Raw genomic sequence first — 21,283 nt, 5'->3', positions numbered from 1 at the left:
AGATGATAAAGTTGATGTATTCAAATGTGGATGGAATGGTATCTAAATTACTAGAGATGAATAATTATGTCAGAGAAAATGAACCACAAATAATATGCCTAACTGAAACAAAATTAATACCAAGGATATCAAATGACATACTAAACTTAGAGGAATACAATATATGGAGAAGAGACAGATATTTAAAAAAAGGAGGAGGAATTATAATATTAACTAAGAAAAATCTAAAAGTCAAGGAAATAAAACTAGATATACCATCACAAGTAGAACTGACTGCAGTAGAGATCGACACATCTGAAGGTAAAGTAATTGTAGCCAATTTGTACATGCCACCCAGATCAAACACATGGGAAAGAGACGAATATGAGGACCTGGCAGAGAGTACAATTCAGAGTGTAAGATCATTGCTACGTAAAATGGAAGAGAAATCAGAAAGAATTATACTAACTGGGGACTTCAATACAAATATAAATTGGAATACTCTAGATATAAATAGCCAGGAAAGCTGTTGGGACCAAAAGCTCCTGGATCTCGTACAAGAGTTTTTCTTAACGCAACATGTGAGGGAAACCACCAGAAAAAGAGGACTTGATGTACCTTCAGTGCTAGATCTAATATTTACAAGGCAAGAAAATGATATTGACAGTTTAATATATCACCCTCCACTCGGCAAAAGCGATCATGCAGTACTAAATTATAACTTCAGGATAGCATATGACATAGTAAACAGCAATTACAAAAAGAGCCTAAACTATAAAAAGGGAAATTATCAAGACCTAAAGAAGTATTTCTTAGAAGTTGATTGGGAAAATGAGCTTAGAGGACAAGATTTAAATGCTGTATATAAAATTTTTTTTGAATTTTATGAAATAGGAGTCCAGAAGTACATCCCACAGCACAAAGAAGCAGATAAGAAAATACAGAAATGGTTCAACACAGAATGTAAAAAATCAAAAGAGAGAAGAGATTTGTTGTGGAATAGATACAGAAGACATAATAGTGAAAGGGCGTATAATAATTACAAACAGGCAAGAAATGACTATACAAGAATAAGGAGGGAAGCCCAAAAACAGTTTGAGGAGGATATAATAAATAAAAGTAGTGATCAACCAAAGCTGTTTTACAGCTATATCAGAAGCAAAACTAAAGTAAAAGATATAATACAATCCATTACGGACGAGGGAATCACTTATACACAAGAGAAAGATATTTGTGAAGCACTAAATAAGGATTTCCAAATAGTTTTTACAGAAGAAAAAAATTTTGAGAGGGACTATGTGGAACACGCATGTCCACACATTCTACCAGATATACAAATAACAGAAAAAGTAATACAGGAGGAGTTAAGTAGATTAGACAGAGGAAAAGCAAGTGGTCCTGATGAAATTTCATGTTGGGTATTACGAGAATGTGCAAAGGAGTTATGTAAACCATTATTTTTAATTTTCAAGAAATCCTTGAGTCAAGGTAAAACTACCTGATATTTGGAAAAAAGCAAATATTGTCCCCTTATTCAAAAAAGGAAATAGACAAAATCCACTCAACTACCGACCAGTATCACTGACCAGTGTTGTAAGCAAGGTGTTAGAAAAACTTATAAGAAAAGCTTGGGTAAATCATCTAGAAGAACACAGTATGATAACAGAAAGACAGTTTGGTTTCAGAAAAGGAAAATCATGTGTTACTAATCTGTTGAGCTACTATGACAGAGTAACAAACACAATACAGGAAAGGGAAGGATGGGTGGACAGTATCTATTTAGATTTCAAGAAAGCTTTTGACACAGTACCACACCAAAGACTTTTATGGAAACTGTACCATCAAGGAGGAATTCAAGGCAAAGTGTTTTGTTGGATGCAAGACTTTCTCATAAAAAGAGAAATGAGGACAGTACTAAGAGGAAACTACTCATCATGGAAAGAAGTGACTAGTGGAGTACCACAGGGTTCAGTGCTGGCACCAATCATGTTTTTAGTGTATATAAATGATATAAACAGTAACACTGGAAATGAGAGCTCTCTGAATATGTTTGCAGATGATGCAAAAATACAAAGGAGAATGACTAACACAGACTCTTGTAAAGAGCTACAAGAAGAATTAAATAAACTTCATGAATGGAGTAGTACATGGCAAATGGAATTCAATGTGGACAAGTGTTATGTAATCAAGTTTGGTAAAAGTGGAAAAAGACCTGATTGGGATTATAAGTTAGGAAATAAAACCCTATACACATCAGAAAGAGAGAAAGACCTAGGTGTGATTATCAATAACAGACTATCTCCGGCTGACCACATCAGCGAGAAGGTACGGAACATGTATACACTGCTTGCAAATATGAGAATAGCATTCACATACATAAATGAAGACATGCTAAGAAGAATAATAACATCATTCATTAGACCAACCCTGGAATATGCATCAGTAGTCTGGAGTCCTCATCTCAAAAAGCACATAGACAAGATTGAAAAAGTTCAAAGGGCCGCTACAAGATGGATACCAAGCTTAAGGGACCTAAGCTACGAAGAAAGACTAAATAAACTGAATCTACCAACACTACAGGAGAGAAGGAAAAGAGGTGACATGATAATGCTATATAAATGCATATCAGGAAAGGAGAAAATAAACATAAATGATTACTTAACATATGGAGAAGCATCAGCAAGAGGACACTGCAAAAAATTGCATAAGAAGAGAGGTGATAAAGACGTAAGGAAATTCAGTTTCCCAAACAGAGCAATTGATCAATGGAATGCACTACCGAGTGAAATAGTGTGTGCCAAGACAATTCACAAATTTAAGGATATGTATGATAAATATGGTTTAAGACACGGGACAGTACGAGCTTGACTCATTCCTGTAAAGATACAATTGGGTAATAACAATTGGGTAAGAACACACACACACACACACACACACACACACACACACACACACACACACACACACACACACACACACACACACACACACACACACAACAATCCTTGGTGTAACGTACAATACATCAGTGTCATTTAAACAACACATCACAAACATTAAAAATAAAATAACACCAAGACTCAATGCCTTGAGGTCACTTGCCCATACAACATGCAGACACAACAAAGAAACCGCCACCACAGTATACAAACAATACATTCATTCAGTGATGAATTATGCAAGCCCTGCCTGGGCTCCTAACCTCACGAAAACACACTACAACACTCTACAGACCATACAGAACAAGGCCCTAAAATAGTCATAGGCTGCACAGCTACTACACCTACAGACCATCTATATCAAGAAACCAGAATCCTCAAAGTCAAGGATCACCTAGACATGAGAGGCACTCAGTTTCTTGCTGCAGCCTCCACAAACCTGCAACATCCACTATATTACATGGCAGCACATCCACCAACACCAAGGAATATCAAAACAACACCCAGCATATGATACCATACACAAATACTGTCATCTCTCCCCCTCTCCTACCTGAGACCAGCTTCCAGAAGCTTATCCACACTCAGATCACTCGCCGCTCCATTCAGTCACTTAAAGACAGTATAAAGCTGCATGCACGGCCTCCTGACATCCACCCTTCTGAATCCTATCTCCCTCGTGAGGACAGGGTTCACCTGGCCAGGCTGAGATGTGGGCACCATCCAGCCCTCTTAAGCTACCAAAAGAGGCTTGATGACTCTGTCGCTGATGCCTGTCCAGGATGCAACACAGCACCCCATACTATTAAGCACATTATGGAAGACAGCATTACACACAATCACCTACGCCAGCAACACAACATACACTCTTTGAAAAGCTCTGTGGGAAAGCCTGGTCTCGGCCATGGCCTCCCTGAGGGACTCGAGGCTGTTCGGCCAAACTGCCTAGGGAACAACTACTACTACTACTACATACCTGACCTTTTTTGGCGACATTGCCTGATGATCATTTCTGACTGTTTCATCCTCTAATGCTATGTAAACTTTGTCCTCCACATTGTCATCGATTGGGGAGTCACTCTGGCCTTCAATTTCATACCGTGGCACAACATGTCTTTACTGGCCAGGTCACTGGTAACAGGTGGATTGCCGAGACAATGGCATGCGGGGGGGAGGGAAGGTCATGCAGGGTAAGGCATTGCCCCTGCCTGGCATTTTGTGGAGGAAGATGTCCCGTGTATACGTACCAAAAGTCACACGGAAAATTTGAAAAATGTGGAAGTGACAGACCTTGCAATTACGGCGCGTTTATATATGTCAACGGGACTCACAGTGACAAAACGTTCGGACGTATATGTACGTCAACGGGATGCGGCGGGTTAAGGAAGTTAGTCAGGGGGTGAAAGATAAAAATGGTAGATTACTAATGGAGAAGGGAGATAAAGAGAGCAGAAGGAGAGAACAGTTTTTCAGGAATTGTTGAACATAGAGAACTTCAGGGAGCTGTTGCTTCTCCTGACATTGAGAGGGCTTTCCTCACATGCTAAGGGGTCTTTGTATGCAGCATGTGTTAAGAGTGTAATACTGCATGGTAGTGAGACCTGGGCAGTAAAGAAAGTGCATGTTCGAAGGCTGAAACGTACAGAAATGACAGTGATTAGGTGGATGTGCAGTGCATCCCTGCATGCAAGGCCTGGGGGAGCTGGGTTTACGATGGTAGAGTTGAGAGGTAGGATGGGACTGAAGTGTATTGGTGTTGTGATGAGGAGAGGTAGATTGAGGTGGTTTGGGCATGTGGAGAGGATGGGGGATGATAATTGGGTGCAGAATGTGAGAAGCGTTAATATTGGGGGTAGAGTTGGGAGGGGTAGACTGAAAAAGATGTGGGATGAAGTCATTGTGACCTAAGGGTTAAGGGACTAAACAGGGAGGCTGCCATAGATCGAGCAGCATGGAGAGTCGCCATGAGGTGACCAAGGCCAACACATGGAAGCATGTTGGGTCCTTCAAAAATGAAAGAAAATGAAATGAGAGCTTGAGAGTACGGTAACGCGAGTATAAGTGGCTGGGGAATGAGCTGGGAGGAGGAGGGATGTGAGAAGAGAGGAAGAAATAAGTAGGATGGAAGTTGTGGAAGCAATGAAGAAAGTTAATATTGGGAAAGCCCCAGGAATTGATGAAGTGTTTGGAGAAACGTTGAAGCATGGGGGAGAGATAGTAGTAGAATGGATGTGGAAGATTTGCAGATAGGCCTGGGAGGAAGGTAAAGTTCCAGAAGATTGGAAGTCAGGTATAATTATTCCCTTGTTCAAAGGAAAATGGGAAAAAGAAATGTGTGGTAATCATAGGGGCATTTGTCGTCTTAGTGTAACGGGAAAAGTATGTAATAGGATACTTATTGACAGAGTTAGGGAAATAACAGAGGAATTAGTTGGAAAAGAACAGGGAGGTTGTAGGAAGGAAGAGGTTGTGTAGATCAGATACTTATTCTTCGGTCTTTAGTGGAAAAGTTTCCAGAGAAAGGAAAGAAGTTGTATGCAGCCTTCATGTATTTGGAGAAAGTATATGACAAGGTTTATAGACAAGGATTTTGGAAAGTATTAAGAATATTTTGAGTAAAGGGGAAGTTGTTGAATTCCGTGAAGAGTATGTATGATGGTGCTAAGGCTGCAGTGTGTGTGTACAGTGAACTGAGTAAATTTTTCTTTTTGAAAGTTGGGTTGAAACAGGTATGTGTCATGTCTCCATAGTTGTTCAGTCTGTATTTGGATGGGGTTATAAAAAAGATACAAGGTAGGGAAGTGAATGTTGGAACTGCCTTAATGAGAGAGAGCAGTGTGTGGAAACTCCCTGTACTGTTGTTTACAGATGATACTATGTTGTTAAGTGATGACGAAGGGGAGCTGCAAGGCTTGGTGAATAAGTTTGTGAGAGTGTGTAAGAAATGGAATCTAAAGGTAAATGTAGGGAAGAGTAAAGTTATGGTCTTCGAGAGAGATGAAGGCAGTCAATGTACTGTACAGTGATGCTGAATGAGAAGGAAATGGAAAATGTGAGTGCATTTAAGTACTTGGGTAGTGTGATGAGTTATAATGGAATTTTAAAGGATGAAGTGCTTGAAAGGGTACAACAAGGAAGAAAGCTTGCTGATTTTTTAAAAGCAGTGATAAGAAGCAGGGAAGTGAGGATGGAATTGAAAAAGTTACTGCATGACAGTTTTGTGATACCAGCTGTAACATATGGAAGTGAAGCTTGGACCTTGTTGGAGAGACACAAGTCAAGAGTGAGAGCAGTGGAAATGAGTTATTTGAGAGGAGCATGTAGCCACAGAGAGACAAACTGACAAATGCGGAAGTGAAGGAGCATTGTGGTGTGGATGTGGATGTTATAGGAAGCATTATGGAAAACGCATTGAGATGATTTGGCCATGTGGAAAGGACTGAGAGCAAGAAACTGATGAGGAGAGTGTATGTGAGTGAGGTGGAGGGGGGGAGAGGGAGGGGGAGGCCAAGGAAGAGGCAGAGGGATGGAGTGGAGAGGTATATGAGAGAGGGTGGTTTGAGCTAGGAGCAGGACAGTGAAATGGCAGGGGACAGGGTGACATGGAGACGATTTATTTTTAGCCATCCTTACAGGATTAAGGCATCTGGCAATAGATAGAAAGATATGAACTGAAGGAGAGAGGGAGAGAGAAGGACATAAAAATCAGTGCAAAAATATTGAAAGTTTTGTACGCTAACACAGATGGTCTGATCTACAAGGCTAATGGATGATATCTTGACGGTAAATGAGCCAGGCATTATGTGCCATGTAGAGGCCAAGCTTAGAGAGAATACTGAAATACAAATGGGAGATGGGAAATCCCAAACTGTGGAGAAGAGGTAGAAAAGAAACAGCTGGAGGAGGAGTGATGATAGCAGTGAAGAACAACATAAATGTGTTAATATGGAACTAGGAGAGAGGAGGGCTGAAGTGATAAACATGATACTAGAAACCAAAGGGAAAGGCAAGAGAGACATCGCAGTAGCATATGTCTCCCCCAAGACAAGGACATGGAATGAGAGGAACATCAGGAGACATTGTCAGACATGGCTAGATACCAACAGAAAGTGGTTGAGAAAAGCAACATCATCATCCTGATGGGTGACTTTAATTGTAAAGAGGTAAACTGGGAGGAATGGAACTCAGGAAGTAGTGAAGGTTCATGGGGCAGTAAACTGTTAAATATTACAATGGATAGTGTAATGACCCAGTGGGTCAAAGAAGAGACAAGATATCAAGGTGAAGACACACCAACATGACTAGATTTAATTCTAACCAAAGAACCTGACATAAATGAATCTCTAAAAGATCCGTGTCCTATAGGAAAAAATGATCATGTTGTGATAGAGTTCCAAACGATAGAAGGACATAGGGAGACGAGATGAGCTATTCAGACATGGAAGATACAACTTTGGGAAAGGAAACTACAGGATTGAGAAAATTTATCGAAGAAGCGAAATGGCGAGAATTCACGGAAATGAGATAGATACAGAAGAAGTGGGATATCTTTCTAGACTTGTATAATATGGGTGTGAAAAAGCACGTGCCAAAAGTTCATGGGAAAGAGAACTGGGGAAATGACTGGTTCAACAAAAGGTATATGATAGCAAAAATAGAAAGGGATAAGGCATGAAACAAATGGAGAAAGAGCAGTGATAGAACAAAGGAAGAATATAAAAGAAGTAGAAATGAATATACAGTACAAGAATATGTAGAGAGGAAGAAAGAAACTTCAAAAAAGGTATATGTGACAAATGTAAGGAAGAACCTAGATTGTTTTAAAGGTTTACTGATGGTTAATTGAAACAAAAGAAGGAATACAGTAAGCTGAAAGTAGAAGGAAACGTCTATAAAGAGTTGGTTATGCAAGCTGAGATAATGAACAAATGCTTCCAATCACTCTTCACTATAGAAAGTGATTTTTGTGGAGGAGGAAGAGGGAGTGATTTGAAATGTAGTTTTAAAAGATGAAGAAAAAATAAAAATTGAAGTGCAAGAAGGGTACAAATTACTGGAAACTCAAGATTTGGGGAAGGCCACAGGACCAGATGGAATCTCTAACTGGATACTAAAGGAATGCAGAGAATAACTATTGGATAAGATTCATGGTTTAAATTGCATGTTCTTTGGAAGAAGGGAAGGTGCTTTGGGATTAAAAGAGGGCCAATGTGACACCTGTCTATAAGGAAGGGAACAAGGAAGAACCCCTGAATTATAGACAAGTGTCCTTGACCAGCATGGTCGCAGAATTGTGCGAGAGAATCCTGAAAGACAGATGGATAAAATATCTGGAGGAGATGGACATTTTGGCAGAAAGTCAGTTTGGATTCAGAAGTGGAAGGTCATGTGTTTCCAACTCGTTGAGCTTCTATTCAAGGGTGATTGATGTGTAGGAGAGAGATAGTTGGGTGGATTGTGTGTATTTAGATCTGTAGAAAGCCTTTGGTAAGGTAACCTACAAGCGACTAATTTGGAAATTGGAACACATATGAGGACTGACGGGGAACCTCTTGGAGTGGATGAGAGACTTCTTGAGAGACAGGTAAATGAGGACAGTAATAAAGGAGAGGATATCTGGATGGAGGGAAGTAACAAGTGGAGTCCCAGAGGGCTTGATGTTCCTGATTTACGTAAACTTTATTATAGATGGTATGAACAGTTTTGCAAGTCTGCTGACGATGCAGAGATCATAAGAACAAAACCAATTTCTACCTATTTCCTTATTGAAACGGAATTTTTCTAGTTTGAAACCATTACTTCTAGTTCTATCCTGTTTGCTCACATTAAGTACCTTGCTAATATCTCCTTTATTTATACCCTTCATCCACTTAAACACCTCAATTCAGTCTCCCCTTACTCTACGACTCTCTAGCGAGTGCTGACTTAGTTTTTTCAGTCTGTCTTCATATGACAGGTTCCGAACATCATGTATCATTTATGTCATTCTTCTCTGTACATTTTCTAACGAGTTAATATCCATTCTATAGTAAGGACACCAGAATTGTACTGCAAAGTGTAAGTGTGGCCTTACTAATGCTAGATGAAGTTGCAGTATTGCTTTTGATGACCTATTGCTCATGCATCTTGAAACAAATAAAGTAGAAGTTGAAGAAGATTGTAAAATGCTGCAGGAGCACCTTGAAAGGATTCATGGTTGGAGCTGGATGTGGGAAATGAAATTCAGTGCAAAAAAATGTAAAATATTGGAAATGGGTAAAAGTACCAAGAGACCATCACAGAATTATTTGATGAATAATGAACCAATCACAAAAGTGAGAGAAGAGAAGGACTTGGGAGTTCTGGTTCAGGATAATTTGTCACCCGAAAAACACTTTAACAAGATGTATACCGTAATCTCTTGACTAACACAAGAGTAGCATTTCATTGCATGGATGAGTAGATGATGAAGAAATTGATAGTGTCCATGATCTGCCTCAGGTTGGAATATGCAGTAGTAGTGTGGTCCCCACATAAAAAGGAAGATATAAACGAGATCGAGAGAATGCCTTAGAAGAAAGGAGAGAGAGAGGGAACATGATGGCAGTGTTCAGGGCCATAATGGGAGTAGAAAAAATTGACAGAGAGATGTTTGTATGAGATGGGAGAATAACAAGAGGACAGACATGGAATGAAACTGAAAAAGCCATGTTGCTTGAAGGATATCAAGAAATATAGTTTTCCAAACTTCACCAAACAGCAGTTCAAGTCCAACTGTTATAGATATTTTATGAATGGAGGACACCAGTAATGTGGTGTATGGATTATTTTTTTTACTCATTTGTTTTTCCTTCCTCTGTTGTTATTTAAAAAAAAAAAAAAGATGCATAGACCTGTGGAATAGCCTCGATGAAGAGATAGTCCAGTCTAAAAATTTAAATGAGTTCAAAGCAAAATTTACTCACTGAGAAACGGAGACTGGACCTCATGAGCATAGCTCATTAATTGTATTATGAGGATATAAAGGAGCGTTGTGGTGTGGATGTGGATGTGATAGGAAGCATTATGAGGAACACACTGAGGTGGTTTGGCCATGTGGAGAGGATGGAGGGTGAAAGACTGACGAAGAGAGTGTATGTGAGTGAGGTGGAGGGGGGAAGAGGGAGGGGGAGGCCGAGGATGAGATGGAGAGATGGGGTGGAGAGGTATATGAGAGAGGGGGGTGTGAGTTGGGAGCAGGGCAGTGAAATGGCGGGGGACAGGGCGACTTGGAGGCGATTTGTTTGTGGCCACCCCAAACGGGATTGAGGCGTCTGGCAATAGATAGATAGATAGATATAGATCTTTACTAGGTAAATACGCACACACACACACACACACACACACACACACACACACACACACACACACACACACACACTGGCAGTATTCCAGCAGTGATATGATTTTAAAGTTTACTTTTGATAGTACAGTACAAGAGCTGTGAGTAGAAATGGCTTTCTTTTATTTTTTCTATTAATCTTTAGTAAATTGTAGACGGTTAAAAAATATGCACAACTTAATTATGAATGCCTTTTTATGAGTTTAAGGAATTTAATGCTTAATGTGGTCATTATTTGTAAATCTAATTTTGTTTAGCTAGTGTGAAAAAATGCAGGTACTTCAAAAAAAAGTATTAAGAAATTAAATTACATTGAAATATAAGAATTCCTTTAGCTTTTATATTTGTGCTTTTATTATAAAGAAACAGTAAAATGAAAACTGTACTGTGCCTTCAAATATTAACTCCTGAAATACGGGTGTCAGCATGTGCTGTCAGTGGGCACTAGAGTCAAAAAGACTGGTGTCCGCATATGCTGTCCCGCTCCCCCTACCCCCTTACCCCCACCCCACCCCTCCACACCCCTACCATAACAACCACCCCCCACTGCCCTCCCACAGCCCCCACCCCGCCACCTCCATCTCCCTCCACAGCCTCCTCAACCCCCTCCACAGGCCCTCCAAACTCCCCTACTGCCCCCTACCACCCTTAACCCCCACCCTCCCACCACCACCACCCTCCCCACCCCCAACCCCATGCCCCTCACCCCCCACACCCCTCACCACCCACCCTCATTACCCACATCACCCACCCCCCACTCCCCTCATTACCCACCTCACCCACCCCCCACTCCCCTCATTACCCCCATCCCCCCAACCACCTCCACTCCCCCACAATCCCGTTACCCGTACCCCTATCCTCCACTACCTACCCCTACCACCCCCACCCCATATCCCCCCACCCCCACCCCCAAACCCCCCACCCTCAATTTCACCCTACCCTTCCAACCCCAAACCCCCCACCCTCAATTTCACCCCACCCTTCCAACCCCCACTGCCACCCTCTACCCACCCCTTCACCCCTCTACCCTCCACCCCCACCCTGCCCCCCACACCCACACCCATCCCCACCCCCACCCTGCCCCCCACACCCACCCCCACCTCCCCCAACCACCCAGCCCTCCCTCCCACACTACCCCACAACTCCCCCCACCACCACCCACAACCCCCCACCATATCACACCCGCTGATTATGCCCATCCTCAGCATGTCAAAATATTCCGATGCCCATCTTTTAGGGGTTAAATACACATTAATACACATAAGTAACATCTTTGTGACTGGGCAATTAATAGGAAACCTAAAGCACATACATAACTTTTGTCTATCTATCTATCTATAGCCCGACGCCCTAATCCCACAAAGGGTGGCCGCAGACAAAACGCCTCCAGGTCGCTCTGTCACCCACCATTTGACTACCCTCCCCCCAACTCACCCCTCCCTCCCTCATATACCTCTCTACTCCATCCCTCCACCTCATCCTCAGTCTACCCCTCCCTCTCCCTCCCTCCACCTCACCTACATACGCCCTCTTAGTCAGTCTTTCATTCTCCATTCTCTTCACATGTCTGAACCACCTCAGTGTATTTCTCCTAATCTTCTCAACCACATCCACATCCACCCCACAACGTTCCTTCACTTCTTCATTCGTCAACCTGTCCCTCCACGTCACTCCACATGCTCTCATGTAACTCATTTCCACTGCTCTCACTCTTGACTTGTTCTCCTCTTGCAAGGTCCATGCCTCACTTCCATACATCAGGGTAGGGATCACAATACTATCATGCAGTGACTTCTTAACTTCCATACTCACCTCCCTATTTCTCATCACTGTTTTCAGTGCACCAACAACTTTCCTTCCCCGCTGCACCCTTTCATGCACTTCTTCCCCCAAACTTCCATCTTTACTAATCACACTACCCAAGTACTTGAATGCACTCACATTCTCCATATCCTCACCATCCAACCTCACTGCACACTCTGTGACTTCATTCCTCTCAAACACCATAACTTTACTTTTGTTTACATTAACTTAATGGCCATACCACGTTGAGTACACCGCTTCCCGTCCGATCAGCGAAGTTAAGCAACGTTGGGTCTGGTTAGTACTTGGATGGGTGACCGCCTGGGAACACCAGATGCTGTTGGCATAACGTTCTCCCTACATGTCAAGTGGGGTTGGTGGAGGATTAGTGCCCCTCCCTGTAAAACAATTAACTCTAAGCCCTTGGCCACCCCGTTTGGGATACATGGCGTCTGGCAATGAATGAATGACCTTTCAGCTTCCTCCTCCTACACACTGTCCCAAATTCATTCACCAATCCTTGCAACTCCTATTCATCTTCACTCAACAATACTGTATCATCAGCAAACAGCAACACCGGAATCTTCCAAATCTCACCCTCATTCATTAGAGCCACCCCCACATCCACTTTTGTGCGTCCATAAAAGTATACAACACTCAGTCATTAGACAAATAGTAAACACATAAGATAGGACCAGGATTCAAGGAGTTTGAATGATGAGTGAATGGAAGCATGGCCCAGTGAATTAGGCAAACTTGGGCTATCTGAACGTTGCTGCTCTTTGCCTTGCTCTAGGGTGGGAAAGGAGGTCTGGATGATGATGGTACCAGTCATCTCAAGTCTGTCTATCTATCTATTGCCAGACGCCATAATCCCATAAGGGGTGGCCATTTGACTTTGAGTTATTTGTTTTATGGGGAGGGTGCAAGCCCAAATTTCCATTTTAATGACAGAATAGGCCCACCATACATGGTGGTAGGTGGTGGCAACCGTCATCCTTTCACTTGATATAGTGCTGCCTACTTCTTCCTTAACATTATCATTCTTTTCAGTCTCTGCCTTCCTCTCTTGCTATTTCTCCCATCTTTCCTGTCACTCTTTATTACTCTTCTTTCCATTTCAGGTGGCTTGACATTGAGTGACAAGCCTAATGGTTTCTGTAAGCCAGGAAACCATTTACAGTGTTGGATGGTAACCATATATCCAGCCCATATGTGCTCCCTGTGTGTCAATGAGTGGGTTGGCAGAGGGTTAGTGCCCCTCCCTGTAAAACAACCAACTCAAGGACAAACAGCCACCCCATACGGGATGATGGTATCTGGCTATAGGTAGAGATAAATTCATATGTACTGTTATGATAGGTATCAGAAACACACATAGGCATAGTTAGATTAATAGAAAGTAATGAAAAGGCACAATAAGGAAGATGCATGTACCATAGAGACCTGAGATGGGCTTGAGATAAAGGGTTCCAAGGCTAGGCGGTGGAGAGTTCGTCTTCACCACCTGGGATTACCGATAACTCCTCGAGTAGGGCCTCATCTTTGAAACCCACAGAGACATCAGAAACCACCATCATTGTTGGCAATAACCAGCACAGATGCATAGTAGTGATATTTTTTAGCCAAAAAATACACTGTAATGGTAGGAGTGCAGATTTTTGTCTTGCATTGATAGCAAAAGCCACTATAACCAAGTGTGCGATAACGAAGGGATCACTGTGTTTGCTTTATTTGCAAAACGGCCATACCACGTTGAGTACACCGCTTCCCATCCGATCAGCGAAGTTAAGCAACGTTGGGTCTGGTTAGTACTTGGATGGGTGACCGCCTGGGAACACCAGATGCTGTTGGCATCCCTACGTGTCAAGTGGGGTTGGTGGAGGATTAGTGCCCCTCCCTGTAAAAACAATTAACTCTAAGCCCTTGGCCACCCTGTTTGGGATACATGGCGTCTGGCAATGAATGAATGAATGAACTACAGTATCAAACAGCATTGGTGGGTTGCTTAAAATTTAAGGTAGAACCATGAAAAAGAACTGTTGGGGGAATTATGGGGAGCCCACCAATTGTACCCTGCTTTTTCACACCCAACTTCATTATTTCAGAGGCATTTGCATCTCTTTCTTACTATACTGTTATGGATGTGGGCTTATGGTGCACTTGATTTGACATTACGTAAATGTTAAAGTTGATACAGTACTGTACATTTTTCCAGGATGAGGTTGTGTTTGTGATAGAAAATTTAGTGATGACTCCTGATGAGGTTTGTGGATTTGTAATTGGCGACATCTGTGGTACTCCCTACAACCCGTACCACGAGTGGAGAGTAGCTTTCCCACCGATACCCAAGCCACCCGTTCCTCGTCCTGAACCCCCACCGGTGAGGTTGATTCCATAAGTATTTGATGAAATTAGGAAGAAATATTTGGATCTCATTTTGTTTAAGCATTTTAGTACTTTGTAATTAAAGAATGGTAATGTCAGAGAATTTTGTTTGGGTGAGAGGAACACTGCACTCAAATGATTAAAATGATGGTATGTTCATTATTGTTGCACTTGTTCTTTAATTTTTCATATGTGTGTGCATGAATTACTGGTACAGCACTTGTTTGTGTGGTACACATTCATTTAGTATCAGACTGGAAATGCATAACATTACTTTTTATGAAATAGGCTACATGTGTTTTTGCTTCTTTGCTTGGCTACCTAATGAATGCAGCTTCAGTTGCTGCAAGACTCCTCACAGATGTAAGTTCAAGTTGATAGATACCATAAGGGGACTGACTCCAGCAGTTCATGGGGGGAAAAAAAAAAAAAAAAAATTCTGTCATTGATTTGGAATATGTTGTGGACCCTACCTGACCTCATCGTTGGGTGGGAATGAGAGGTTGGGATGGTGGTGATGAGTGATATTTTGTAAATAAAAAAATATCTCAGTGGATTTTCAAAGTTTTAAAAGCAAATACTAGCTAATCACAGCTAGGAAAATTCCAAAGCCTTAGTTTGATTATATTTAATACCTGAATATTTTCTTAGTTTGAGATCAGGTGTTCTTGACTTCCCATCATGGATTTTTTTTTTTTTTTTTTTTTCAGTAAAGAAAGTTTGTTATGCCACTTCACTGTTAGAATATATTTATTCTAATACTGTCATGTTTTACTAGTGCAATTTTCAAGGTTATATGGAGAGAATGGGCATAAATCGATTGGTGAAAAGGGTAAATGTGAATGAGCTTTAAGATGGGAAGAGGCTTGGTAAACCAAAAAGAAGGTGGATAGATAAATGGTGTGGTAGGTGGTGGTGACCATCATCCAGTCACTTTATATATTGCTGCATACTTCTTCCTTCACCATTATCATTCTTTTTCTATGTCTGCCCTCCTCTCTTCCTATTTCTCCCATCTTTCCTGTCATTGTTTATTACTTTTCTTTCCTTTTCAGGTGGCTTTACATTGAGTGACAAGCATAATTGTTTCCTGTAAACCAGGAAACCATTTACAACACTAGGTGGTAACCATATAACCAACCCATATGTGTTCCAAATGTTCAGGAAATGGGTTAGTGGAGAATTAGTGTCCCTCCCCATAAAACAACTACCAGGTAACTCATAGTCAAACAGCCACTCCTCATGGGATTATGGCATCTGGCTGTAGATAGATTGGTTGATAGAATATGTGAGAAAGGTAAGTATAGAGGATAACGAGGATAAGGGGCTGACAAAGGATCAGATTGGCTGGATGAATTCTGTACTGAATGCATGACAAGGGTTGACACACCATTTTTGGTTTGAAAGTTGTTACATTAACCCTCTCTGAAAGGAATTGTGAAGTGCACATGTGTGGAATGTTATGGTTGTGAGATGGAGTCAGGATTCCAGGGGCTTGAATGGTAAATGAGTGAGTGTGTGGGCCATTTCACTGAGCATGCTGTTGACCAGTTTTTCATCTACAAGTTTTCCTCTTCTTGCTTTCTGGACCCTATCTTGTCACATCTTTGGGTGGGAAAAGAGGTTAGGATGATTATGATGATGATTGTTAGTGCATATTGCTGTTAGTGTGTGTGTGCACACACATTTCTGTTACGTCCCGAATGGTGACGTCACTTGAAGGGTCCTGTGGTGCGTAGGCGGGGCCTGGTCAGTCAGCTGTGGGAAGCTGGTGAGTGCGGTTGTTTCGCATTCTTATACTGGTAGCAGAGCGTGGTTCGAACATAATGGTGTCGTGCTCAACTAAGTGGCCTCCAAAACTAGAAAATTATTCTGCTTTGAGAGTTGGAAGAAGAGCATTGGCATTTGGTGCCATGTGACGGACTTACCCCCAAAAAAAGCAAGCTCTAGCCGTTCACCTTTCATTGTCAGGAAGAGTGAGGGTGGTGTCTTCAGATTGACGCTGCTGATTTGAAACAAGATAATGGTGTTCAGACCTTGTTGAACAAACTAGATGGTTTATTTCTCATGGACAAAGGATATCGGCAGTTTTCAGCTTTTCATGAATTGTACAACTTCAGAAGAGCCGGTGATATGAACATTCGTAAGTTCGTGGCAGAAATTGAGCACGTTTATTTCAACTTTACGGAACAGTACATGGAACTGCTGAATTCTGCAATGGCATTTATACTTCTGGCTTCATGCAAACTTTCAGATAGTGAGCAACAACTAGTGATATCTGCGATAACTGAGGTGACTTACGAAAATATGAAATCTGCCCTGAATCGTATTTTCACTGGTGAAATTTGCGGATAGAACTATGCATCAGTGTCTGGCAGTGAGGTGAAGAGTGAACCAGTCTTTTGGAGTGACAGAGTCAAGGATGAGGAAATGTTTTACATTAGAGGTACTCGACAAGGACGGACACTGTTTCGGGGTAGTACAGTATGTGATCGAGGTTGTGGTGATGGCCAATATTCAACGGTATCTGCCAGAATTTCCCAATGCTCATCCACTGGCAGGAAGCAGAACCCGCTCGGGCCTGATGGTAAGGTGTCGAGGTGTTTAGTATATGATTCTCGATTTCATTGGGCACATGACTGCCCAGATGCATACGAAAATAACGGCAGTCGTGAAGAAAATTCTGAAACAGTTCATGTCATTATTTATGGGCTGTTTGGATGATGCCGCTAGTACAGGTAAATTACAGATGCTAGTAGAAGAATCTAAGGGATGTGCTGTTCTAAACACAGGGTGTTCTACAACTGTATGTGGAGTTGAATGGATCAGTTGCTATCTAATTGAGCTCAGTGATTACTAACATGAAGCTATAATAGAAGAAAAATCATCCTTAACATTTCCTTTCGCTGATGGCGTTACTGTTTCTTCCCTCAAACGTGTTACTCTGCCCTGCTACATTGGAAATATTTGTGCAACCATTGTGACTGATGTTGTGAACTGCAATATTCCCTTGATGCTGAACAAACGTTCCTTGAAAAAAGCAAAATTGTTGATTAACTTTGAAAGTGACTAGGTCAAAATTTGTGGAACTATCTTTAATTTGAAGTCCTCATCTTCAGGCCATTACTTGCTTCCAATTTCCTTATGACTAGGTTGAGAGTTTTGTGAAATGATCATGCTGGCATCGTTTGGGAGTAATGTAGAAAAAACGGCTTTGAAGCTTCACAGGCAATTTGGACATCCAACGTCTGCGAAACTAATTAAACTGATTACAGATGCTGAAATTAAAAGTTCAGAACTGGAGTGGGCTATCAAGGCTGTATGTGATGCATGTACAGTCTGTTGTAGATTCAAGAAAGCCAAGCCCCAACCCGTAGTCAGTTTGCCCATGGTATCTAAGTTTAACGAAGCCATAGCCATGGATTTGAAAGCTTGGGGAAGGCATTATTTCTTAGTCCTTGTTGATTTGGCGACCAAGTATTGCACTGCAATAGTAGTCATGGATAAATGTGCGGCCACCATTATCAAAGGAGTATTTTGGAACTTGATTGTCGCGTTTGGCACACCTGGAAAAATTCTTACAGATACTGTTGTGAATTCAACATTGCTGAAATATGAGCGTTGAGAGAGGCCTTCAATATCAAGATCATGACAACATCTGCAGAGAGTCCATGGAGCAACAGAGTATGTGAGTGTCAAAATGCTGTCATTGGTGTCATTGTTAGGAAGATATTGGCTGATAGTCAGTGTGATATTAAACAGTACATCCATCACAAACATCAGCACCACTGTGCACACTTTCAATACAGTTATACAAAACGCAGACAAAAGACTCATCCCTAGAGGCAACAGAAAGAGACACAACCCCAACTTCACACCAGAAATTCAAGGCCTTATCAGTCAATGGGACACACTTTGACACTCCCCAACACCCCATGCTCAAGATACCGTACAACAAATACAAGAACTCTACACTCAGATAAACAATAAAAAATCAGAAGAGCAAATACTAAACTGGAATAATTATCTCCCAACACTTGACCACAAAACAAACACCAGCAAACTCTACAAAACACTAAACAGCATCACACTTTCCTACAGCAACACTACACAATCACACGCTGCCATCACAACAACAGACACCGTACCTTCAAACAAACAACAAGCAAACACTCTTATCAATCACTTTTCACATGTAAGCCATCTAAACCCCTATCACGACGACCAACATACCATCCAACATAAGAGACAGTTCTCCACAGACCCAGACTTTGCACCTTTTGCTTACAACCAGATGAAGCACATCATTAGCAGCCTGAAGCACTCATCTGCCTGTTGACCAGACAACATAAGCAACACTCACCTAACACCTTGGACCACAAGGCATACAAGCACACACCAACATATCAAACTACACCTACTCATGCAACATAATACCCAACATCTGGAAGCATGTCATTATCATCACTAGCCCCAAACCCAACAAAGACCCCACATTACCTTCCTCACACTGCCCCATCACATTCCTCTGCACCCCATCTAAAGTCACCGAATGACTGGCATTACAACCAGTTACACCTCACACCCCCCTAGCCCCATCACAACATGGCGTTAGGCCACTACACTCCACAAATACTCTTCTTACAGACCCTACACAGAGGGTTTTTGATGGCATGAATTCAGCTAGGCCACCACACAGAACACTCTTAGTCACACTAGACATTAGCAGAGCTTTTGATGTCATCCCCTGCCACAACCTCACAGACAAAATATTCAACACAAACATGCACAACACAAACGATGGCTGGCAAACTACTCAGCAGGTAGATGTGCACATGTAACATTTGCTGGCCAGTCTTCGAACATCAGAAACTTCACAAATGGTGTCCCCCAAGGATCTGTTTTGTTCCCTACACTCTTTAACCTATACATGCACAACATACCCACACCCCACACACCACAGATACACATAGCTTCCCATGTAGATGACATAACACTTTCACGTACACACCAAAATGCAAACACAGCTGCACACATCCTTCAACCATACCTCAACACACTACACAAATGGTTCACCACAGACAGGCTCAAAATAGCCCCAGCCGAATCTACAGTGACCCTTCTCACAAACTGGACAGCAGAACAGTCACATTCCACACCTCACCATAAACAACACTCCCCTACCACACACACACACACACACACACACACACACACACACACACACACACACACACACACACACACACACACACACACACACACACACACACACACACACACACACACACACACACACACACACACACACACACACAGTATATCAGTGTCATTTAAACAACACAACACAGACATTAAAAATAAAGACTCAATGCCTTGAGGTCACTTGCCCATACAACATTTGGACACAACAAAGAAACCACCACCACGGTATACAAACAATATATACATTCAGTGATGAATTATGCAAGCCGTGCTTGGCATCTAACCTCACTAAAACACACTACAACACTCTACAGACCATATAGAACATGGCCCAAAAAATAATCACAGGCTGCACAGCTACAACACCCACAGACCACCTACATCAAGAAACCAAAGTCCTCAAAGTCAAAGATCATATAGACATGAGAGACACCCAAATTCTTGCTGCAGCCTCCACAGACCCACACCATCCACTACACTACATGGCAGCACATCCACACACACCAAGGAACATAAAAGCAACACCCAGCACACGATATCATACACAAATACACTTATCTCTTCCCCCCTCGCCCACCTCAGACCAGCTTCCAGAAGCATATCCATTCTCAGATCACTTGCCGCTCCATTCAGTCGCTTAAAGACAACACACAGCTGCATGCACGGCCTCCTGATATCCACCCTTCTGAATCCTATCTCCCTCATGAGGACAGGGTCCATGTGGCCAGGCTGAGATGTGGGCATCATCCAGCCCTGTTAAGATACCAGAAGAGGCTGGATGACTCCATCGACGATGCCTGTCCAGAATGCAACACAGCACACCATACTATTAAGCACATTATGGAAGACTGCATTGCACACAATCACCTACGCCAACAGCACAACATCACTCCTTGAGAGCTGTGTGGGAAAGCCCAGTCTTGGCCATGGCCTTCCTAAGGGACGCGGGGTTGTTCAGCCAGACTGGCAAGGGAACAATAACAACAACAACTTGGATGTGGCCTTGGCTTGGGCAGTATCAGCAAGCTCTCACCAACTATGCAGGTTTTTCTCCTAACCAACTTGTTTTTGGTCAAAACCCTGGCCTACCTAATGTGTATGCAAATGATCCTCCAGCCTTGGAACCTACATCGCCATAAAAAATTGTGAGAGACAGTTTGAACGCTCTTCATTTAGCAAGACAAGAGTTTATAAAGACTGAATTGGGTGAACGTTTGTCCGGGCCCTGCGGCACAACATATGTTCGAGTGACTTAAACAATATCTGAAATGGAGATGAATTCTTTTAAAAAAGAAATGACGGTCATGAGTGGCACAGTCCAAGAATTGTAATAGGCAGAGATGGAAAACAAATTCTGGTGAGATATGGTAGTATCTACGTGCGAGTGCATGTGTGTCATCTAGCACGTGCTCCAGAGCAAAATACTACAGTTAGGGGCAGTGTCAGCAGTGATGAGAAGAGCAGTGTAGTCCAGGAAAAGCCTAATGACGATTCTTCGCAAGTGTTGAATGGCTATCCACCAGATGAAGAGTCGGAAAATGGTGCTAATCCAGTTGATCAGCCTCCTACAGTTTCTGTTCCGGTTAATTAGCCTGCCAGAGTTTCTGTT

The 21,283-nt window shown here is 42.2% G+C and overlaps 1 protein-coding gene and 2 non-coding genes across 9 annotated transcripts in view; all 3 read left to right on the top strand.

The window, feature by feature from the left end:
* Nucleotides 1-21,283, top strand: part of LOC145412628 (sphingomyelin phosphodiesterase-like) — a 275,380-nt gene that overhangs the window by 93,841 nt on the left and 160,256 nt on the right. For all 7 annotated transcript variants that reach the window (XM_080282551.1, XM_080282549.1, XM_080282546.1 and 4 more), the window contains one exon: nt 14,300-14,464. In XM_080282551.1, the coding sequence (XP_080138677.1) occupies nt 14,300-14,464 (165 nt within the window). The remainder of the gene's footprint in view (nt 1-14,299; nt 14,465-21,283) is intronic.
* On the top strand, nt 12,309-12,427 carry LOC145412706 (5S ribosomal RNA). The gene has a single exon (XR_013899617.1). It is a non-coding gene; the product is annotated as a 5S ribosomal RNA (ribosomal RNA).
* On the top strand, nt 13,819-13,936 carry LOC145412708 (5S ribosomal RNA). The gene has a single exon (XR_013899619.1). It is a non-coding gene; the product is annotated as a 5S ribosomal RNA (ribosomal RNA).

Source organism: Coenobita brevimanus, chromosome 93 (genome assembly GCF_032717465.1).
Source record: "Coenobita brevimanus isolate Jiangsu-jjx chromosome 93, ASM3271746v2, whole genome shotgun sequence".
Classification (NCBI taxonomy): domain Eukaryota; kingdom Metazoa; phylum Arthropoda; class Malacostraca; order Decapoda; family Coenobitidae; genus Coenobita; species Coenobita brevimanus.
Note: the sequence above shows the minus strand (reverse complement) of the source record. Positions and strands in the feature narration are given on the sequence as shown.